Source organism: Ovis canadensis, chromosome 6 (assembly GCF_042477335.2).
Source record: "Ovis canadensis isolate MfBH-ARS-UI-01 breed Bighorn chromosome 6, ARS-UI_OviCan_v2, whole genome shotgun sequence".
Lineage (NCBI taxonomy): Eukaryota > Metazoa > Chordata > Mammalia > Artiodactyla > Bovidae > Ovis > Ovis canadensis.
In genome coordinates, this window is record NC_091250.1 from 60,951,258 (window position 1) to 60,971,249 (window position 19,992).

General features: G+C 37.1%; 1 protein-coding gene across 2 annotated transcripts in view; it reads right to left on the reverse strand.

The window, feature by feature from the left end:
* The window catches only part of SEPSECS (Sep (O-phosphoserine) tRNA:Sec (selenocysteine) tRNA synthase), a 38,373-nt gene extending 18,383 nt beyond the window's left edge, over positions 1-19,990 (reverse strand). Inside the window, exons 1-8 of one of the 2 annotated variants that reach the window (XM_069593012.1) lie at positions 19,737-19,990; positions 18,219-18,373; positions 16,378-16,496; positions 15,907-16,065; positions 13,292-13,445; positions 9,150-9,252; positions 1,041-1,170; positions 826-917 (exon numbers count right to left, since the gene is read on the reverse strand). In XM_069593012.1, coding sequence (XP_069449113.1) covers positions 826-917; positions 1,041-1,170; positions 9,150-9,252; positions 13,292-13,445; positions 15,907-16,065; positions 16,378-16,496; positions 18,219-18,373; positions 19,737-19,985 — 1,161 coding nt within the window. In that variant the 5' untranslated portion in view covers positions 19,986-19,990. Of the gene's footprint in view, positions 1-825; positions 918-1,040; positions 1,171-9,149; positions 9,253-13,291; positions 13,446-15,906; positions 16,066-16,377; positions 16,497-18,218; positions 18,374-19,221; positions 19,312-19,736 lie in introns of those variants that run through there. The other variant, XM_069593014.1, reaches the window with a different exon arrangement.
* Positions 19,991-19,992: the final 2 nt, after the last annotated feature.

The window sequence follows — 19,992 nt, forward strand, 5'->3', positions numbered from 1 at the left end:
AAGAAAGGGACTAGGATAAAACAGAGCACAGAAGTTTTAAATTTCTGTTAGATATTCATAAGGCTGTTTGTTGAGAGGATCTATCAGATGATATACATGAAAATATTTTAAAATATGTAAACCAATATTATAAATCTTAGGGACTGTAACTGCTACTAAGTATTAGAAAGCTATAGATACAAAAACGATACCAGGAACCTGTAGCCCACCCAGATTGGAGATGAATAAAACATCTTAATCTGACCTGCCCTTTTGACACTGTCTCTGACTACAATTTTGAAGCTGCCCTGAATTAAGCTAGCTTTTAGTGTTGAAGACAAAGTCCAGTTTTCAAGCACAAACGTCACTTTCCATAATCAACATAATCAATGAGCTCAGCATTCCAATAATGGCAAGGGATGCACTTATTACTTAGAAAGAGAAGCTGGTCAACTTCTGACCTATATTTTTCCTCCTGCAAATGACATGTCACATCTAAACAAGTCTTCCAAAACTAAAAAGAAAAAACTTGTCTGTCTGTCTTTTAAGAGCTTCTATTTACCTATAAGTGATAAATGAATTAAATTTTACCGAACTAATAGAATCCCTGATACAGGACTTTCTCAAAAAAACAAACACAAAAACAAAATCACTTTTCCTAGATTCCTCAGGATATCTAAATAGATGGGATAACAATGATTAATTGAAAACCAAATCAAAGTCAATCCCCTAGGACTGTACTAGGTATCTATATCCCAAAGTGGTAAACCAATAGATAGAAACACCAATACTCTGGAGTACTGTTTTAGTCAAGGATATTATTTTATACCTACAGGGAAACCTTACCTTTCTTTCTTTTAATAGCTTCTTGTAGCCATTTGATCCAAGTGATAATAAAGTAATAAGGACATCTAAAGAAGGTGAAGCTGAAGCTCTTCCTGAAATAAGGATGATATGTTACATTAGGGAGAAAAAGCTTTGTAGATTTATTACAGTAGCCTATATACAAATGGATTTTTGTTTATTAGTTACTTTTTCTGAAGAGCAACTGATTTATTTACCTGGATACATCTTGCTTATTTCCTGAATGAAGGAATCATTAAAGCCAGCAATTATAGCACCACCTACTGGAACCATAAAATTTTTGTCCAAGCTCTGAACGAAAGCATCTACTCTACCAACACGAGCTCCCTAGAACAGAATAACATGCAATATTACATTATTAGTTTCCAGAAGAAAGGACAGCAATTGCTACTAATAAATGTCATTAAAACAATGCACAGAAATAAAAACACAGATCAAATATTTTCATTTTCTTTGTATAAACACCAGTAAAATATTTTTAAGTATTAAATGGAGTTTTTAAAGGCTGCTTCTTATAACTGGAGGGCTTCCCTCATAGCTCAGTTGATAAAGAATCCGCCTGCAATGCAGGAGACCCCAGTTCAATTCCTGGGTCAGGAAGATCCCCTGGAGAAGGGATAGACTACCCACTCCAGTATTCTTGGGCTTCCCTAGTGGCTCAGCTGGTAAAGAACCCGCTTGTAATGTGGGAGACCTGGGTTCAATCCCTGGGTTGGGAAGATCCCCTGGGAAGGGAAAGGCTACCCACTTCAGTATTCTGGCCTGCAGAATTCCATGGACTGTGTATAGTCCAGGGGGTTGCAAAGAGTCGGACACAACTGCGCAACTTTCACTTCCTACTCCTACCACCACTTGGATAACAACAGAGAAAAGAAAGATTTTATTTTTAACATCGACTAACGGAATTTTTGGGGGGTATACTATTGGCAATGGTTCTATGTAACTTTTGTTTCCTAATGTCATAATCTTGGATGATCCGATTCCATTGCAAATGAACTTCAAGTGAAAATTTCATATTCTGGTGAAAAATGGAATACTTGCTAGAAATGTAAAACTAAGTCTAGTCCCATGCAACACAGTCCATGACCTTCTGCTTAATGTGTTTCAATTTTCTCCTTTTAAAAACTGAGATACTATCTAAATTTCAGCTAAGATAGTTTTTCTTCTTTATCTATAGCCACAGATTTTCAATCTGTATTCACAATCTACATTCCTATTAGTATTGTAACCACATTTGACCTTCATCTTCCCACTTTATATCCACATCCATATCTCTGGGAGAATAGAAGGAGCAGATAGGTAGCCTAATCTGAGAGACCAGATCCAGGCAATAGGGAGAAGCAGCAAAAGCAGAAAAAGGGCACAGACCACTCTGGAGGCTATCACGGGATTGTTTCAATCGTAACCTTCCCCGTCATTCTCCTTTCTAATTTCCTCATAAACTATGATCAGAGAAAAAATCTCATCTTTCCACAGGAAAACAGAGAGAAGCATAGGAGACTAACTGAATAAATAACTGAAAGCCATGCAAAGTCACTAAATAAATAACTGAAAACTATGAAAGTAGTAGCACATAAAAATAAAGTGCAATGGAGTCACCTTTTCATAAACATTTAAGTACTGCCCAAGATGTCACAAGAGAAATCTGAACTTAAATTGGGAGCAGGAGTACTAAGAGGGCAATCCACAAGACTTTGCTAGAATCCCTTCACTACTAAAACACAGAAAGTATTCAAAGGGCAACAAACTCTGTGGCAGGAAAACAAACAGGCTAGGAATGGTGTATAGATCTCGTTCTTCACACTAAGGTCTGAGGCTATTACTGAGGAGGCAAGAAAAACACTACAAGGCTAGAAGGGCTTAAACAGAATAGGAAACACAGGAGCATGTCCTATGAAGTAAACAGTGGCCATTTATCAGTTCATGCACTCACTCATTTATTCAGAGGACAAATATTGGGGCACCTATATTATCATACACCGCTCCAGGTCCTGGACACAGCAGCAGTGAATAAAACAGATGACTGTTCATACAATAATTAAGGCTAGAATTTACGGAGAACTTACCATGCACCAGGCACTGTTCTAAGCACTCTACATTCTTAACTCATTTAACCTTTGCAATACCCCTCTGGGCAGATGTCAAATAATAACTGTCTTACAGATGAGAAAATTAAGGCATAAAGAAATTAAAGTGATGTGCCCAAGGTCAGAAATATAGTTAATAGCACAGGAAGTTAAAGCGTCTTACTGAAAGTCACCCGGGGCTTCCCAAGTAGCTCGGTGGTAAAGAATCCGTCGGCCAATGCAGGAGTCACAGGAGACATGGGTTTGATCCCTGGATTGGGAAGATCCCCTGGAGAGGAAATGGCAACCCACTCCAGTGTTCTCGCCTAGAGAACCCCATGGAGAGGAGCCTGGTGGGCTACAGTCCATGGAGTTGCAGAGTCAGACTTGATTGAGCAACTGAGCACACATGCACACACTGAAAGTCACCCTCGCAAAACCTAGGTAAGTGCGATGAAGAACTCATTTTTAAAGGATCAAATAGTATCCTATAGCATTTTCATCTTTCCAGCAACTCACACCAGAAGTCTTGGAGGCCCTGAATCCTCATTTCCTCATTTCTTGCATCTGATTCATCAGCATACCCTATAAGATCAACTCTCAAAATACATCTGAATCGAACTGTTCCTTAACACCTTAGCAGCTACCACCCTGGCCTAGGCCACCAACACATCTCACGTGGGCAGCTGCAACAACCTTCCATACTTGTCTTCCTGCAGGCCATTTCCCACAGCACAGCCAAAACGATGGTTTAAGAAAGTAAGTCACAGGCTATTCTCCGGCTCAAAACCTTCCACTGGCTGATGATCATACCAAGAATAAAATCTCAAACCTTTACCACATCTCAGAACCTCTTTATCCTCACTGCTGCCCTCATTTGCCCTGGCCCAGCTATACCGGCCTCCTTGCTCTTCTTCACCCATTCCCAGCACACCCTGGCCTCAGTGTTACTTCCTGCCTGGAATCTCTCCAGGGTACCACCCAACTCACTCTTTCATATCACTCAGGACTCTGCTCAAATGTTACTTCTCAGAGGACTCCCTGGATCACTCCATCTGATACCCCTCCTCTCAAATGCTAGAGCATTTATGAAGACCTGTCATCTTTACTGCTCACTGCTTCCACTCCATGAGGAGGAAGACTGTTACAATCACTACTGCATCCCCAATGCCTACCCTGGTGTCTGGCACATCTGTGGGAACCCTGCAAATATGTGTTGAATGAATTGACAGGTCTATGAATAAGCAGGATAACACCTACTTCTCTCAAATTCTCAATAAAAACACTCACTGCTTCCCACACTTAGGGAGCTTAACAATCCAATCTAACTCTAAAATTTAAATTAATTCTATGTAATTTTGTGACTCTACTACAACCCTATCTAGTAATGTGTCCTCACACCCATATTCTATGAGTCTAAGGTGGTCAGTTTAATATATATTAGAATTGTATGTTTTGCAAAGTTAATTTCCTGGCCATATATGCAGATCAGAATGCACAGCTGCTCAGCATTAAGTCATTCTGCGGTACTGCCCTTAAAAAAAATAAAAAGAATTTGGAAACATTTTAGTTATACCTCTTTCTTCCCTGATTGCTTGATTATTGCAATATTATCTTCTCAAGGAAGCTTTGCAGTTTTAGTACTTTGTTTTTTATAGGAAAATAAGGGCCTTGGAGTCACATAGAACTAGATGGGCCATTTTGCAGGTTGGCTCCTTAGGCAAGTCACTTAATACCTCTGAGTGTGTTTTTTCATTTGCAGAACAGAAACAATAAGAAGTATGCCTCAAATTGTTAGGATTAATTTAATAAACTTTAAAAGTCTAAGAGGATGCCTGACACATGTGTGAGTAAATGGCACGTACAATGAATAAAAACTACTGAAATAAAGTTAATTTTAATTTTTTAAAATGTCATGAAACAACTAGCACCAATAAGACCCAAATATTTATTTGGTTGAAAGCAACAGGGACACCACCTCCTTTTGTAAGGGTCAATGTTCATGTACGGTTCTTTGCTTTCTAAAAGAACTATCAGTTCTACAAGGTAATACAGTATCTGCAACAATACAACTACTACCTCATAAAAATTCATTCACCATCTTATAATGTTATTTTCTGGTTAAAATTTTAGTAAAATCACCTCACAAATGAAGAGAAGTGATGACAAAGTAGTCTGTTCGTGATGTATAACCCCACAGGAAGCTTTCATAGTCTTATTTCTTCAATTACCCCATCAAATTTTCCAGTATTCAAAAATATGTCATCAACATTACTGGGTTAAGTATGTAACATCTGGATAAATGTTAAGGAACCATTCAACTGATTATTATGAAACTTCATAGGCATGTGGAGAGTATAGAAACACAAAGTTAATATTTAAATTTAAAAATTAAATATTTTTACTAAATTTTAAAATGTTAATGCTAAGTATACATAACAGGTATAACCATGTATGTATTTTTAAAAAGAGAGAAAAGGGAAACAGAAATTACTAAAGGTAACTGTTACGGTAACAGGTTTATGAGTGATCTTCTACTCCTTCCTCATTTTTCTAAACTTTTAGGAATGCTGGTATATTTAACTTTTAAAAGAACCGAGGATGCTAAAAATTAAAGAGGAAGAGAGAGGGAAACGGGGAAAGGGAGATGGAATAAAAATGAATCACTGAAATCATGTTTTTTTCAAGAGTTCCTCTGCCACTATTCAAATTAGATATATAATCTAAAATTGTGATGAAGGCTTAAAGAGTTAAGGAGTTATGGAAAAGGATATCAAGGAAACAGTAAATGATTTTCCATAAAGGTTTTAAAAAATCTGGCATACCACTCCACCTCTGGACCTCTTTTGTTACGTAAGCTAATCTATTTCTTTATTGACTAAGCTAATTTGGGTTGGGTTTCCGTTACGTGCAGTCAATTACATCTTAACTGGTACAACCTTTGAGTAAAGAAATTAAGAAAATCAGCTAATACTATCATACAAACCATATTTTTATCAGAGATAATACTAGTACACTCAAAAGAATAAAAAAGAAAACAAAAAATTTATGAGATAGGACCTACAGAACTAAGAAGTATTCACCACCACGTGGGAGACCACAGACAATCTGTGAGCAACTCTTAACCACATAACACAAATTACATGTGTGTCAAAACTGAGTACTTGATTTACATCATTATGCACACAAATCATAAAACTCTTATCTATCGATAATATCTATCGATAGACTAATACAGCATGAATAATCACTGCAAGTAAATATAATTCAATTTGGAGTAATTAATTATTGAGTGCCAATTATGTACCAGGTTCTGTCCCAAAGACTGAGGATGTAACAGTGAACAGAGTCCTTTCCCTAACAGAAAACAGTCCTTTCCTATTTGCCAACTCCACAGTTATATGCTAGAATAAATATTCAACATTTTGTGAATACTATAATCAAGTACATTAGAAAAATGAGAACACTGGTAATGGAACATTTTGAGAAAGTTAAATAAAATAATCTGAATTTTTTTTCCCAAGAAAAACAGATTAAAAAAAAAATGAGGTACAGTTGCTTTACAATGTTGTATACAGTTCAGTTGAGTCACTTGGTCATGTCTGACTCATTGCGACCCATGGACTATACAGCACGCCAGGCTTCCCTGCCCATCACCAAATCCCAGAGCCTACTCAAACTCATGTCCATTGAGTCGGTGATGCCATCCAACCATCTCATCCTCTGTCATTCTCTTCTGCTCCTGCCTTTAACCTTTCCCAGCATCAGGGTCTTCTCAAATGAGTCAGTTCTTCACATCAAGTAGCCAAAGTATTGGAGTTTCAGCTTTAGTATCAGTCCTTCCAATGAATATTCAGGACTGATCTCCTTTAGGATGGACTGGTTGGATCTCCTTGAAGTCCAAGGGACTCCTCAGTCTTCTCCAACACCGCAGTTTAAAAGCATCAATTCTTCAGCACTCAGCTTTCTTTATGGTCCAACTCTCACATCCATACATGACTACTGGAAAAAACATAGCTTTGACTAGATGGACCTTTGTTGGCAAAGTAATGTCTCTGCTTTTTAAAATGCTATCTAGGTTGGTCATAACTTTTCTTCCAAGGAGCAAGCATCTTTTTAATTTCACGGCTGCAGTCACCATCTGCAGTGATTTTGGAGCTCCCAAAAATAAAGTCTGCCACTATTCCCCATCTATTTGCCATGAAGTGATGGGACCAGATGCCATGATTTTAGTTTTCTGAACGTTGAGCTTTAAGTCAACTTTTTCACTCTCCTCTTTCACTTTCATTAAGAGACTCTTTAGTTCTTCACTTTCTCCATAAGGGTGGAGTCATCTGCCTATATGAGGTTACTGATATTTCTCCTGGCAATCTTGATTTCAGCTTGTGCTTCATCCAGTCCAGCATTTTGCATGATGTACTCTGCATATAAGTTAAATAAACATGGTGACAATATACAACCTTGATGTACTCCTTTCCCAATTTGGAACCAGTCTGTTCTTCCATGTCCAGTTCTAACTGTTGCTTCTTGACCTGCATACAGATTTCTCAGGAGGCAGGTAAGGTGGTCTGGTATTCCCATCTCTTGAAGAATTTTCCACAGTTTGCTGTGATCCACACAGTCAAAGGCTTTGGCATAGTCAATAAAGCAGAAATAGATGTTTTTCTAGAACTCTCTTGCTTTTTCCATGATCCAGCAGATGTTGGCAATTTGATCTCTGGTTCCTCTGCCTTTCCTAAAACCAGCTTGAACATCTGGAAGTTCACTGTTCACATACTGTTGAAGCCTGGCTTGGAGAATTTTGAGCATTACTTCACTAGCGTGTTGAGATGAGTACAATTGTGCAGTAGTTGGACCATTCTTTGACATTGCCTTTCTTTGGGATTGGAATGAAAACTGACCTTTTCCAGTCCTGTGGCCAGTGCTGAGATTTCCAAATTTGCTGGCATATTGAGTGCAACACTTTCATAGCATCATCTTTTAGGATCTGAAACAGCTCCACTGGAATTCCATCACCTCCACTAATTTTGTTCATAGTGAGGGTTCCTAAGGCCCACTTGACTTTGCATTCCAGGATGTCTGGCTCTAGGTGAGTGATCACACCATCACGATTATCTAGGTCATGAAGATCTTTTTTGTATAGTCCTTCTGTGTATTTTTGCTACCTCTTCTTAATATCTTCTGCTCCTATTAGGTCCATACCATTTCGGTCCTTTATTGAGCCCATCTTTGCATGAAATCTTCCCTTGGTATCTCGAATTTTCTTGAAGAGATCTCTAGTCTTTCCCATTCTTTTGTTTTCCTCTATTTCTTTGCACTGATCACTGGGGAAGGCTTTCTTATCTCTCCTTGCTATTCTTTGGAACTCAGCATTCAAATGAGTATATCTTTGCTTTTTTCCTGTGCCTTTCACTTCTCTTCTTTTCACAGCTATTTGTAAGGCCTCCTCAGAGAGCCATTTTGCTTTCTTGCATTTCTATTTCTTGGGGATGGTCTTGAACACTGTCTCCTATACAATGTCATGAACCTCTGTCCATAGTTCATCAGGCACTCTATCAGATTTAGTCCCTTAAATCTGTCTCTTGCTTCCACTGCATAATCATAAGGGATTTGATTTAGGTCATACCTGAATGGTCTAGCGGTTTTCCCTACTTTCTTCAATTTAAGTCTGAATTTTGCAATAAGGAGTTCATGATCTGAGCCCCAGTCAGCTCCCAGTCTTGTTTTTGCTGACTACACAGAACTTCTCCATCTTTGACCGCAAAGAATATAATCAATGTGATTTTGGTACTGACCATCTGGTGATGTCCGATGTTGTATTAGTTTCCGCTGTACAATGAAGTGAACTGGCTACATACAGCGCCCCACCTTGGACCTCCCTCCCACCTCCCACCTTGGGTAGGATGAACTGAGAGACTAGGATGGATAAACACACACTACCAACTACCATGTGTAAAGTATTTAGCTACTGGGAACCTGTTCTATAGCATAGGGAGCTCAGCTCTGTGTTCTGTGGTGAAATATTTTTATATCCGTTCTGAGGATAGCTATAGTCCAATGCCACTAGCAGCGAATAATGACTTTCACTAGTGACTACTGGATGCAAATTCCTAATGCTCCATAAAAATGAAGATGCTAAACTAACTGTCTTTCTATATTAGGTTGCAAGAAAAACAAAGTAATAATCCCAAATATGTTAAAATATATTTTTTCTTGATGTATCTTTTGAAGCTCTCTTACCTGCTGAATGAGGTGCATGCACTTTGAAGACTGCACTCCATAAGCATTGTTGACTATATGTGGAATGCCATAATTAGCACAAATCACAGCCAGTTCTTCTAACCTATAAACATTCAACAGAAAGATGTATTCATACTCTGCCTTAATATATTATACAAAAAGTTTTAAAATTTAAGTTATCTGTATGGCAACCCACTCCAGTATTTTTCCCTGGGAAATCCAATGGACAGAGGTGCCTGGTGAGCTATAATTCATGGGGTCACCAAAGAGTCAGACACGACTTAGCGACTAAATAGCAAAAAAGTATACTAGGGGAAAAAACGACAAACTGAAAATTTTACAGCAGTATTTCAGCATATAATTTGGCACCTTTGAAATACATAGTAGGTAGTTACGGATAAGCCTGGAAAAGCTTTTAAATTAATGTTACCAATAAAAATAAGAAAACAAGTGTTTAGAAAAATCTATATAGATGGTAGCTTTTAAATCACTTGAAAATTTTCTATATAAAAAACAAGAAGCAGATTATTTATAAAGTTCTTACAAGGTTGATATGCTCATTTTTAAATGCTTTCAGTTGCTTATCACTCCAAAGCTAATATCTGCAAAATAATTAGCATATCTTGAAATCCTAAGAAGTCTCATATGAAGCATCTCATAAAGTAAAAAATACATTTTCAACGGACTTTAATGTATTAAAAAATACAGAACATTAAACTACTTGAGTACCAAAATAACATTTTCCAGCAACTTGGATACTAAAGAATCTTTTAAATAGCTGCTGGTTTAAAATTCACTCTTACTTCTTCATTTGACACTTCTCATATTAAGACAATCTGCGAGTCTAACTTTATGCAAAGTAAGGTAATAAATTTCAATTGGAGTGTAATAAATGATGCTCTTTTGTAAAACTAAATACTACTTGTGACTGAGGTCATCTCTAACAGAAATGTCTTCATGCTATGAAGCTAAAACAAAATCCTATGGCTTGATAAAATTATTAAAATATGCTCTCTACAATATAAAATCTGAAAGCAAAGCATGTTAAAAGAAAAAAAATTCTTCCCCATAAGAATGTATTACAAGTATATAATAGCTTAATTATCTATTTATCCACGGCATATTTTCCTTTTACAGTAGATGGTACATTAATATGTTTTTAAACTACAAATAGAAATAACATTATTCAACTGTCAGAAGCTTTCAATTTACTTCCCTAAAGTTTTAAGAATTAAAAACTAATCTTATCACTCATTTTCATAAACCTCACAAATCAAGGCAGAAAACTAATCAGATGTTGTTTTTAACAAAAATAGATCTTCTGGAATACACACAAGTATTTTCTTCATAAAAGACACTTTCACATGTTTGTGTTCTAATGAAAGTTTTTCTTAATAATGGAACAAACTTCTTTGAGAATAAAGCATTTCATAATAACAAAGTACTTAAAAAAAAGGACTTGTGAGTAGTTTTAAATACTCTGAATTGACCAAATTGCTAATATTTACAATGTGTATTAAGAAGGCAAGGAGAAACAAAAAAATATTTTTGACGTGAATCGGATTATATTCTAACTCAGAATCCAATTTAAGTTATCAATTTAAGAATGATACTTTTAAAAAATATTTTCTTTGATTTTGTCCCACAATACTGTCGAATTAATAAAGATAACATATACATTCAAATTAAGACTATAAAGGAATTAAACTTAATATAAAGAAATCAAAATGTATTTTTAAATTTAATAAAATCAGAAATCCAAACACATAACTAATAGCGGAGCACCATCATGCTCCTGAAGTTCACTCTAGTCAGGAACATTCATTATATAACACCACTAAACAATAGCATTCAACATAGAACAAACATGAGAATTCTGCCTGAAAAAAAACCCTGATTCTTTCCTAAAGGATAATACACACAAAATGTACTTACCCTATACCAGGTAATAAAGTTATTCAAAATGATACAGATGGCCAACAGGCACATGAAAAGATGCTCAACATCGCTAATTATTATAGAGATGCAAATCAAAACTTCAATGAGGTATCACCTCACACCACTCAGAATGGCATCATTAAAAAAATCTACAAATAATAAGTGCTGGAGAGGGTGTGGAGAAAAGGAAACCCTCCTACATTGTTTGCGGGAATGTAAACTGATGAAGCCACTATGGAAAAAGAAATGGCGATTCCTTAAAAAAAACTAAAAATAGAGTTGCCATAGGATCCAGCATTCTCAATTCTGGACATACATGCAGACAAAACTCTTAATTCAAACAAACACATGCATCCCTATATTCATAACGAGGGCTTCCCCAGGTGGCACCAGTGGTAAAAAAATCTCCCTGCCAACGCAGGAGACACAGGTTCAGTGTCTGAGGTGGGAAGATCCCCTGGAGTGTGAAATGACATCCACTCCAGTATTCTTGCTTGGATAATCCCATGGACAGAGGAGCCTGGCAGACTACACAGTCCATGGGGGCCGCAAAGATTCAGACACTATTGAGTGGCTGAGCTATATTCATAATGGCACTATTTACAATAGCCAAAACATGGAAGCAACCTGAATGTTTACCTATAGGTGAATGGATAAAGATGTGGCCTCTATATACAATGGAATACTACTCAGCCATAAAAAAGAACAATATAACACCAATTACAGCAATATAGACTGACCTAGAGATTAGCATACTAAGTGAAGCAAGTCAGAGAAAGACAATTACAATTTGATATCACTTATATGCAGAATTTAAAATATGATACAAATGAACAAACTTACAAAACAGAAACAACTCACAGACACAGAGAACAAATTTATGATTACCAAAAGGGAAAGGGGGTGGGAGAAGGATAAATCAGGAGTTTGGGATTAGCAGACACAAACTACTATATTTAAAACAGATAAACCACAAGGCCATACTGTATAGTACAGGGAGCTATATTCAATATCCTTTAATAAACCTTAATGGAAAGATATAAAAAAAAAATGTATATTGTTTTTATATGTATAACTGAATCACTTTTTTGTACACCAGAAACTAACATAACACTGCAAATCAACCATATGTCAATTTAAAAAAAAAGTCAAAATGAAACAAAAACAAAAATATCCTCACAAAAATATCAAGGATAAATAATCTATAATACAAATATCCATATGCTGTTTTTAGAAATGTAATTTATTTCCATCACATTAAAATTTTTTTAGATAGCAAAAACATCAATGAAGAAATAAAGATGTTTATTTAATATTTCAATACAAATTTAAAATTTGATAATAACTCAAGCATATGTAACATAATCTGAAAACAGAACTCAAGCTCATGAATGAAGCAAGTATCTTTAAAAGTATCTTAAAATCTGCCTATAAAGAAAGCTAACATGCATTTATTACTGTCAAATCATGTGACTCCATGAAATAAAATCAAAGTATAACTTGATGCTATGAAAATAGTCCAAAGTCAATGTGGTTTTTATAAATTATTAGTACTTCTGTTCAAAATGTTAAAATGAAACAAACAGTTGCTGTCAAAATTAGAAATATATATTACTATACCTAAGCCTACTACATTTTCAGAGCAAAAGCTTGTGGCCGTCCTTTAGTAAAGGAAACAGTTGCCATTTTTAAACATTTGCATTTTCTCTAAATGCAAGGATAATTATATACCTAACTGTATACCTGGGTTAGTCTTCCAATTTAAAAAAGAAAAATCAAAGGACAATAAATAATTCTAAAATTTTCTATTTAAAATCTGTTATTATAATACTGATAGTTCCTATATATGAAAACTAACTGTAAGATCAAATAAGTGGAGATGGCAATAAAAACAAATATGTAAATCCAAAATTTAGCTTAGAAACTTCTATTAAATAATGACAAAAAGGATGCTAGAAAGCCAGAAACAATGAAGAGCAAGAAAACAGAGATGCTCTGTGTCTATTCAGGTGTCTCCACTGGTACTAGTTGCTTTTCCTTCTTCTATATCATATTTTTATTTTCTGAAGCCATTATGTTGTTTCTTCAACAGTCCATTTAAGTAGCATTAACTGCTAAATGTTACTTAGACATCTCTCAGAATTAGTATAAGTGCATATTCAAGACTGATGAACAGTGAAAGACAATGTTCACAAATCATTTACCTATCAGGCACTCTTGGAGCAAAACAGGACGTGGTAGAATGAACACACAGAACGTGATCAGGCCCAAGTTCCTGGACTTTAGCCTCCACTGCTTTCAGGTCTGTGCGCAGCTCATCACCTTCTAAAATGTTCTCTATCACCACAGGCTCAAAACCTAACAAAGTCAACCAGAAACCAAAATGTTAGAATAATGGGGGATCCTGGACTCTAGGAAGCAGTTCCACTTTATACAGAACTTTTAAATATTTATTTTGGTCAATGGACCCTTCTCTAATATAAAGATCTGGTTTAATACGGGCATGAGGCAAAGGCAGGTCAAAACAATGTGAAGGACAATTAGGATCACAAATCTATTTAATATTTTGATATGACAAGAAAGACTAATTCTGGGAAGAAACGAAAACAAGTGCTGAATAGATGCCTAGGAAAGTAATAACACAGTCACTGATGACAAAAGAGGTCACTGAGCCCTGTTCAATTTCAGTCCACCGAAAAGTAAATCTACTCAATCTCTGGCAACACAAGTTTTATTTTAAAGTTCACTTTATTTCAGAGATGAACAAAAATAATATAATTCAAGTACTGGAACAAATCACAATCATGCACTTAATGTTTTACCTCTAAAGAAAAATAAAACACATTTTAGGAGACCCATCTCATAGCTTATAAAAGCCTTCTATAATTTAAATATAAAAATTGTTTTGGACATAAAGTTATTATGTACTCACATCTTTAAGTCTTCCCAAATACCAGATCTAGCAGTAGGCTAGATTCATGGATTTAAAAGCTATAAGGGATTTAGAAACCATTTAACTCAACTTACTCATTTCAAAGATAAGGGAGCCAAAGTTTAGGAAGATTAAGTGGCTTCCCCAAGGTCACACAGCAATTTAAAGCAAAGTTAAGTGCAAGTAGTTTTCATTTCTGTTTTAGAATCCACAACAAGTTGTCTGCATTCTACCTACAGAAATATAAAACTTCAGCCACTATAAAATCATCAATTCACATACGCTGGTCCACAGAAGTCTAGATTTCATATCTAAGCAGCTATTAAAAATTTACTTAAATAAATAACATCCTAAGGATAGCTAATTTTCTATTATCAAATTCTCTAGATTCAACCCTATTTTTGCTTTCAAACAACTACAATGCAAGTTTGTGTTGTTTTTCTATGAATACAACCATCTTGCTTCCTAAGAATATAATGTAGTCCAAATCATGACACCTTTTGGAAAGAGTTTCCAGTTTTTCAATATATCACTTTCGTAAGTTTGGTTATCAGATTTTTGGTTAATAGTTTGCAAATTAACAGACTTGACAGACTTATGCCAGTTAAAAGTCTATTTCTGCTATATGACCTTAATGTGAATCCCTTTACCCGAGTTTCTTTAGAATTATTCATGCAGTTTAATTACAGTCCAATACTGTTCATTTCATACAACAGGCTGAGGTCATTCAAAAATAACTTTAAATTCTCAAATTCGACTTGACCCAATCGGCAAGCCAAATACTAAAATGCCAATTTAAAGTTTCTTCTCATCTATACTCAGTGATGTCTGTATTCCTGTACTTTGATTCATGGTAATTATTTATGGGTATTCCACTCGTGTACACACAACAAACATTTCTGAAGCACTTTGTATGCTCCAGGGATTATTGCCGGCATTTCATATGTTATCCCATTCAATCCTGAAAACAATCTTCTGAAGTAGGTAATCATATCCCCATTTTAAAGATGCAACACTTCCACTTCTTGAGTGTATACTGAAAAGAATTCACAGAGGGACTCAAACAGGTATGTACACCCATGTTCTTAGCAGCATTATTCACCATAGCCAAAAGGTGGAAGCAACCCAAGTGTCCACCAGTAAATGAATTAATGAATAAACAAAATGTGAGATATATATATGTAATATGCATGCACATATGCGCACACACACACACACACACAGTGGGAGTCTTAAAAGAAGAAGGAAATTCTGGTACATGCTATAACATGGATGAACCTTAAAGATATTATGCTAAGTCAAATAAGCCAGTCACGAAAGGACAGTCTATAATTCCACCTATATAAAGGACAAATTCATAGACAGAAAGTAGAATAGTGATTTTTATGAACTCGGGGTGGAGGGCAGGGGAGAGTTATTGTTTCATAGGTAGAGTTTCAGTTTAACAGGATGAAAAAGTTCTGTAGAGGGATGATAGTGATGGTTCAAACATGATGAATGTACTTAATGTCAAGAAACTATGTATTTAAAATCAGTTAAAATAATAAATTCTGTTATGCATGTTTTACCACAATTTAAAAAATGGAATAGGAACAGGTATAGTTGGTAGCTCAGATGGTAAAGAGTCTGCCTACAGTGCAGGAGATCCAGGTTCAATCCCTGGGTCAGGAAGATCCCCTGGAAAAGGAAACAGCAACCCACCCCAGTATTCTTCCCTGGAAAATCCCATGGATGGAGGAACCTGGCAGGCTACAGTCCATGGGGTCACAGAGACAGACATGACTGAGTGACTTCACTTCAGTTTCTTTTTCACTTATTTGCCTCTATATAAAATGTTTGAATTTTCTGTGATATTTAAGACATATATGCTATTTCTCTTTTTTTTACCTGCAGTGATCATGGATTTAAAGCAAGACTTCTGGTCTATTCGTGGCCATATAATATACTTTGCCTTTGGTCTTCTGTGTCGCAATGTTAAGAAACACAGGGTTAGACTCATACCAGTTGCCATTGGAACTACAAAGCAGCTGGTCACTGTATGGACACCTACAAATAAGAAGAAAAATGGAAATTAGTTACTCCATTGAAAAACTAGCATCCTTCTTAAAGAAATTATATACTTCTATCAAATAAAACGAGTTATACACTTAATACTTCTATATTCCTGCCCAGGAAGCTCACTGCTAAATTCATCCTCCAGGCTTATAGCTCTTATTTTCCATCTTATTCTAAAGGTTTTATATATATCTTTTCAAAAGCCATTTATACTCCTTTTGGAAAGAAGCATTAATAAAAGAAATTAGGCAAAGGTTTGTGTGACTGGTCAGCCAAAAGTATTATGATTAACACAGTACATACCAGCCAATTTTATGATGTCCAGGACCAAAGAATTGGTAATTTTGTTCAAAAGGCTAGAACCTGCAGCTTTGGGTTGCACAGCAGAAATATCACCTGATCGTCCAATTCCATGAATGAACCTAAGCAAAAAATGGGCCAACAACTGGACAAAAACGTTCAGTATTAAGTAATCCACTGTATAAGTATACAAATAACCAAATAAACACTATATTTGACTATTAATAATGTGGAAGTATCTAGTTAAATCAAAACAGATTCATCAATTATGCTGTGGTTGCTAGTCTTCAAAGATGGCCACTATCGGTTCCTTTTTCTCTCTATGCCCATATGCCACTGCCACACCAAGAGATGGAGTCTAACTCCTCAGATTGAATCTGGGCTGGCCTCAGTGATGTGTTTGGTCTGGAAGAATCAAGCAGACATGATGGTGTGGAACTTCTGAGCTAGGTCATAAGAAGTCTTAAAGCTTCTACCTGGCCTCTTGAAGGGTTTGCTCAAGGGGAGGCTGGGGAGAGGAGGAGAGGGTTTCTCTCTTCAAATCCAGTTGCCATGCTGGTGGAAACCCAAGTCAAGCCACTTGGAGAGGCCATCTCAATTCCCAGCCATCTAAGCGACTGAACTTGGATAAACTGCCCAGTTGAACCTTCAGATGACTAAACTCTCAGCTGGACTGTATACGTGAGAGACCTGAAGCAATAATTACCTGCTGAGTCCAGGTAACCTATAGAACTGTGAGAGACAACAATAAGTGACTGCTTTAAGCCACTATGTTTTGAAGTGGTTTGTTATACAGCAATGGAAAACCAGAATATATGCAATATTAAATTATCTTCTTTCCATTTTCCTAATCAGAGCAGTGAGTTAAGTTCCAACACAGATGAACCGATGTTTCAAATACTGCCTTACGTTTAGAAGAATTATATGCTCCTTGAAAATTGGTGCACAAACCATTCATTTTAAATTTATTTATCATTTATAGTTGCCTAGATTAGAAACTGCACATAGGAATTATCACGGAACACTAGTGTCATACTCCATTACCACTGCAACCTCAGGTACAAAGCTTTTTTTTAACATATATTATCAACCATGTTATCAGCTTACTTTTAACCATGAATTTTTCATATAGCTCATACATTCGTTATCATTAGCTTTGACAACAGTTTGGGCTGAAATAAAATTCTACTACCCCGAGGAAAATTTCATCATGATTTAAAATCATGGAAGACATGAGTTTTAAAGAGTTTACCTATTTTTCAAGGAAAGGTTGAAGAACAGAGAAATAATCATATTTCAAACCACTGACAACTAAATCATTGTCAGAATTGATGGAATAATGTTTTCTGAAATAATACAAAAGAAAAGAGTGATTTAATAACCTGAAATTAAATATACCTTTCCTACACCTGCTGCAACAAAGCAGGATACTCATATAATGGGATTCAATTTAGATGTGAATGATGGAAAGTTCTATCCATATAGAATTCTATTAAAAAAATTTGCAATGTTAGAAAAGAAACATGGAAAATTATAAACAACCCTAACACACTTTAAACTCTTATAACCAAATAGGTTAGGTTAAACACTGTTAACACAACATACAGCCAGTGTTTTTAACAACCCAGACTTGACAGGATAACCACCACATACTAGAACTTTTACCCTACTGTCTTAAAAAAGATACTCAGATAAATTGTTTCCATCTCCCTGTTGCAGCTAGTTCACATGTCCATTTAAACAAGAAGTAGGTTACAAATGAACATTTTATAATTTAATATTATTAATACTGCCACCATGGTTTTTAACAAAGAAAAAAGAAATGCTTTGCACTTAAAACATACCTGTAATGTCGCCGAGCAACTAATGCAGATGCCACTCTTCCTTCCCTTTCTCCCACACCACAATTGCCCAGGAAATTGTTGCTGTCCATAATTGCAAGTTCATGTAAAAAGAGTTCAAGCGTACTTTCATCCCAACCATCCTCTGGACACTTGCCCTTAAAACAGGAGGGAAAAAAAAGCTTATGACTATATTTTAAAAACCATCATTCCCTAGAACCCTACTTCAACGAACTTTAAAACTTTTCCATGCACATTCTGTTCTGCTTCTTGCTTTCTAAAATTCAGACATGAATTCAACACTATGAAGAAACTCCCAGGAGGCAAAACGTTTGTTACAATCCGTTACAATTATCTACAGACTGGTGCAAGAAGTGATGATAAATGCATACAATGAGATTTACTCAGGTTTAAACTTTTAAGTTTAAAGTAACTGAAGACAAATAAACCTTATCTTCAACTAGGATTTTTCAAACCAGGGTGTTAAAACTAGGGTTGCCAAACTGTACTGAGATTAAAATTCAGGATGCTGGCAAGAACCAGGAGACCTGTGAAGTTCCTCAGCAATACTTGCTGTGAGTTAGCATGTTGTTCAGTCACTAAGGGGTCCGACTCTTTTGAGACCCCAAGGACTGCAGCACCCCAGGCTCCTCTGTCCTCGACAATCTTCCAGACTTTGATCAAATTCCTGTCCATCCCGTGGGTGCTACCTAACCATCTCATCCTCTGCCGCCCCCTTCTTTTGCCTTCAATCTTTCCCAGCTTCGCGGTCTTTTCCAATGGGTCGGCTCCTTGCATCAGGTGGCCAAAGCATTGGGGCTTCAGCATCAGTCCTTTCAATGAATATTCAGTGTTGATTTCCTTTAGGATTGACGGATTTTAAGTGCCTTGTTGTTTTGTCGCTAAGTCCTGTCTGACTCTTTGAGACCCCATGGACTGCAGCCCACCAGGCTCCTTTGTCCATGGAGCCTGGATTCTCCAGGCAAGAAAATTGGGAGTGGGTTACCATTTCCTTCCCCAGGAGGTCTTCCCGACCCAGGAATGGAACCTACGTCTCCGGCATTGGCGGGCGGATTCTTTGCCACCAGGTAAGCCCTTCCAGTTAATAAACCTAAGTTTATATAAACATCACGTGTTTCCTGGGAGTAGTGAAAGTTGGAAGAGGCGAACTTTGCCCTACCCGCAAACAAAAAACTAAATCATGTGGTCCCTCCCCCTCTCTTCTCCAACCCGAAGTTAGAAAAAAAAAAAGAAAAGGAGGGGGGCGAGGCGGGTGGCTCAAAATCCCAACCACCTCGTATCCCCTAATAACGCTCTCTGGGCTTTGCGGCACTGGCGAAGCTGAGAAGGACCTGAGCGGTGCAAGCCGGCACAGGGCAATGCCAATCTGTGACAGGCTCTGGGGACAGGTTCAGACAGCAAATACGAGCGGGTGGGGCCTGTCCTGGAACTAACAGGGGCGCTGGGCGGAGCCGGAGCCGGGGGGGCGCGGCGGTTGGGGAGGGACCCCAGAGCCAGTACCTTCTCCAGAAGTAGCCGCATGAGGTGCTCGTGCGAGCGGCGGGCCTCACAGCCCTGCCGCACGTAAGCCGGCGACACCAGCCGCTCGCCCGCCGCGAAGAGCTCGCGGTTCATGTCCGTAGTGGCGAAAGCTGTCGGAGACTGGAGCACAACTGACACACAAGTACACCCCGGAACCAGGAGGCGACCCACCTCCTGGACGGTACGGGAAGGCCTTGGGACAAAAACCTCCGTCTCGTTCTCGCACATGCGCGAA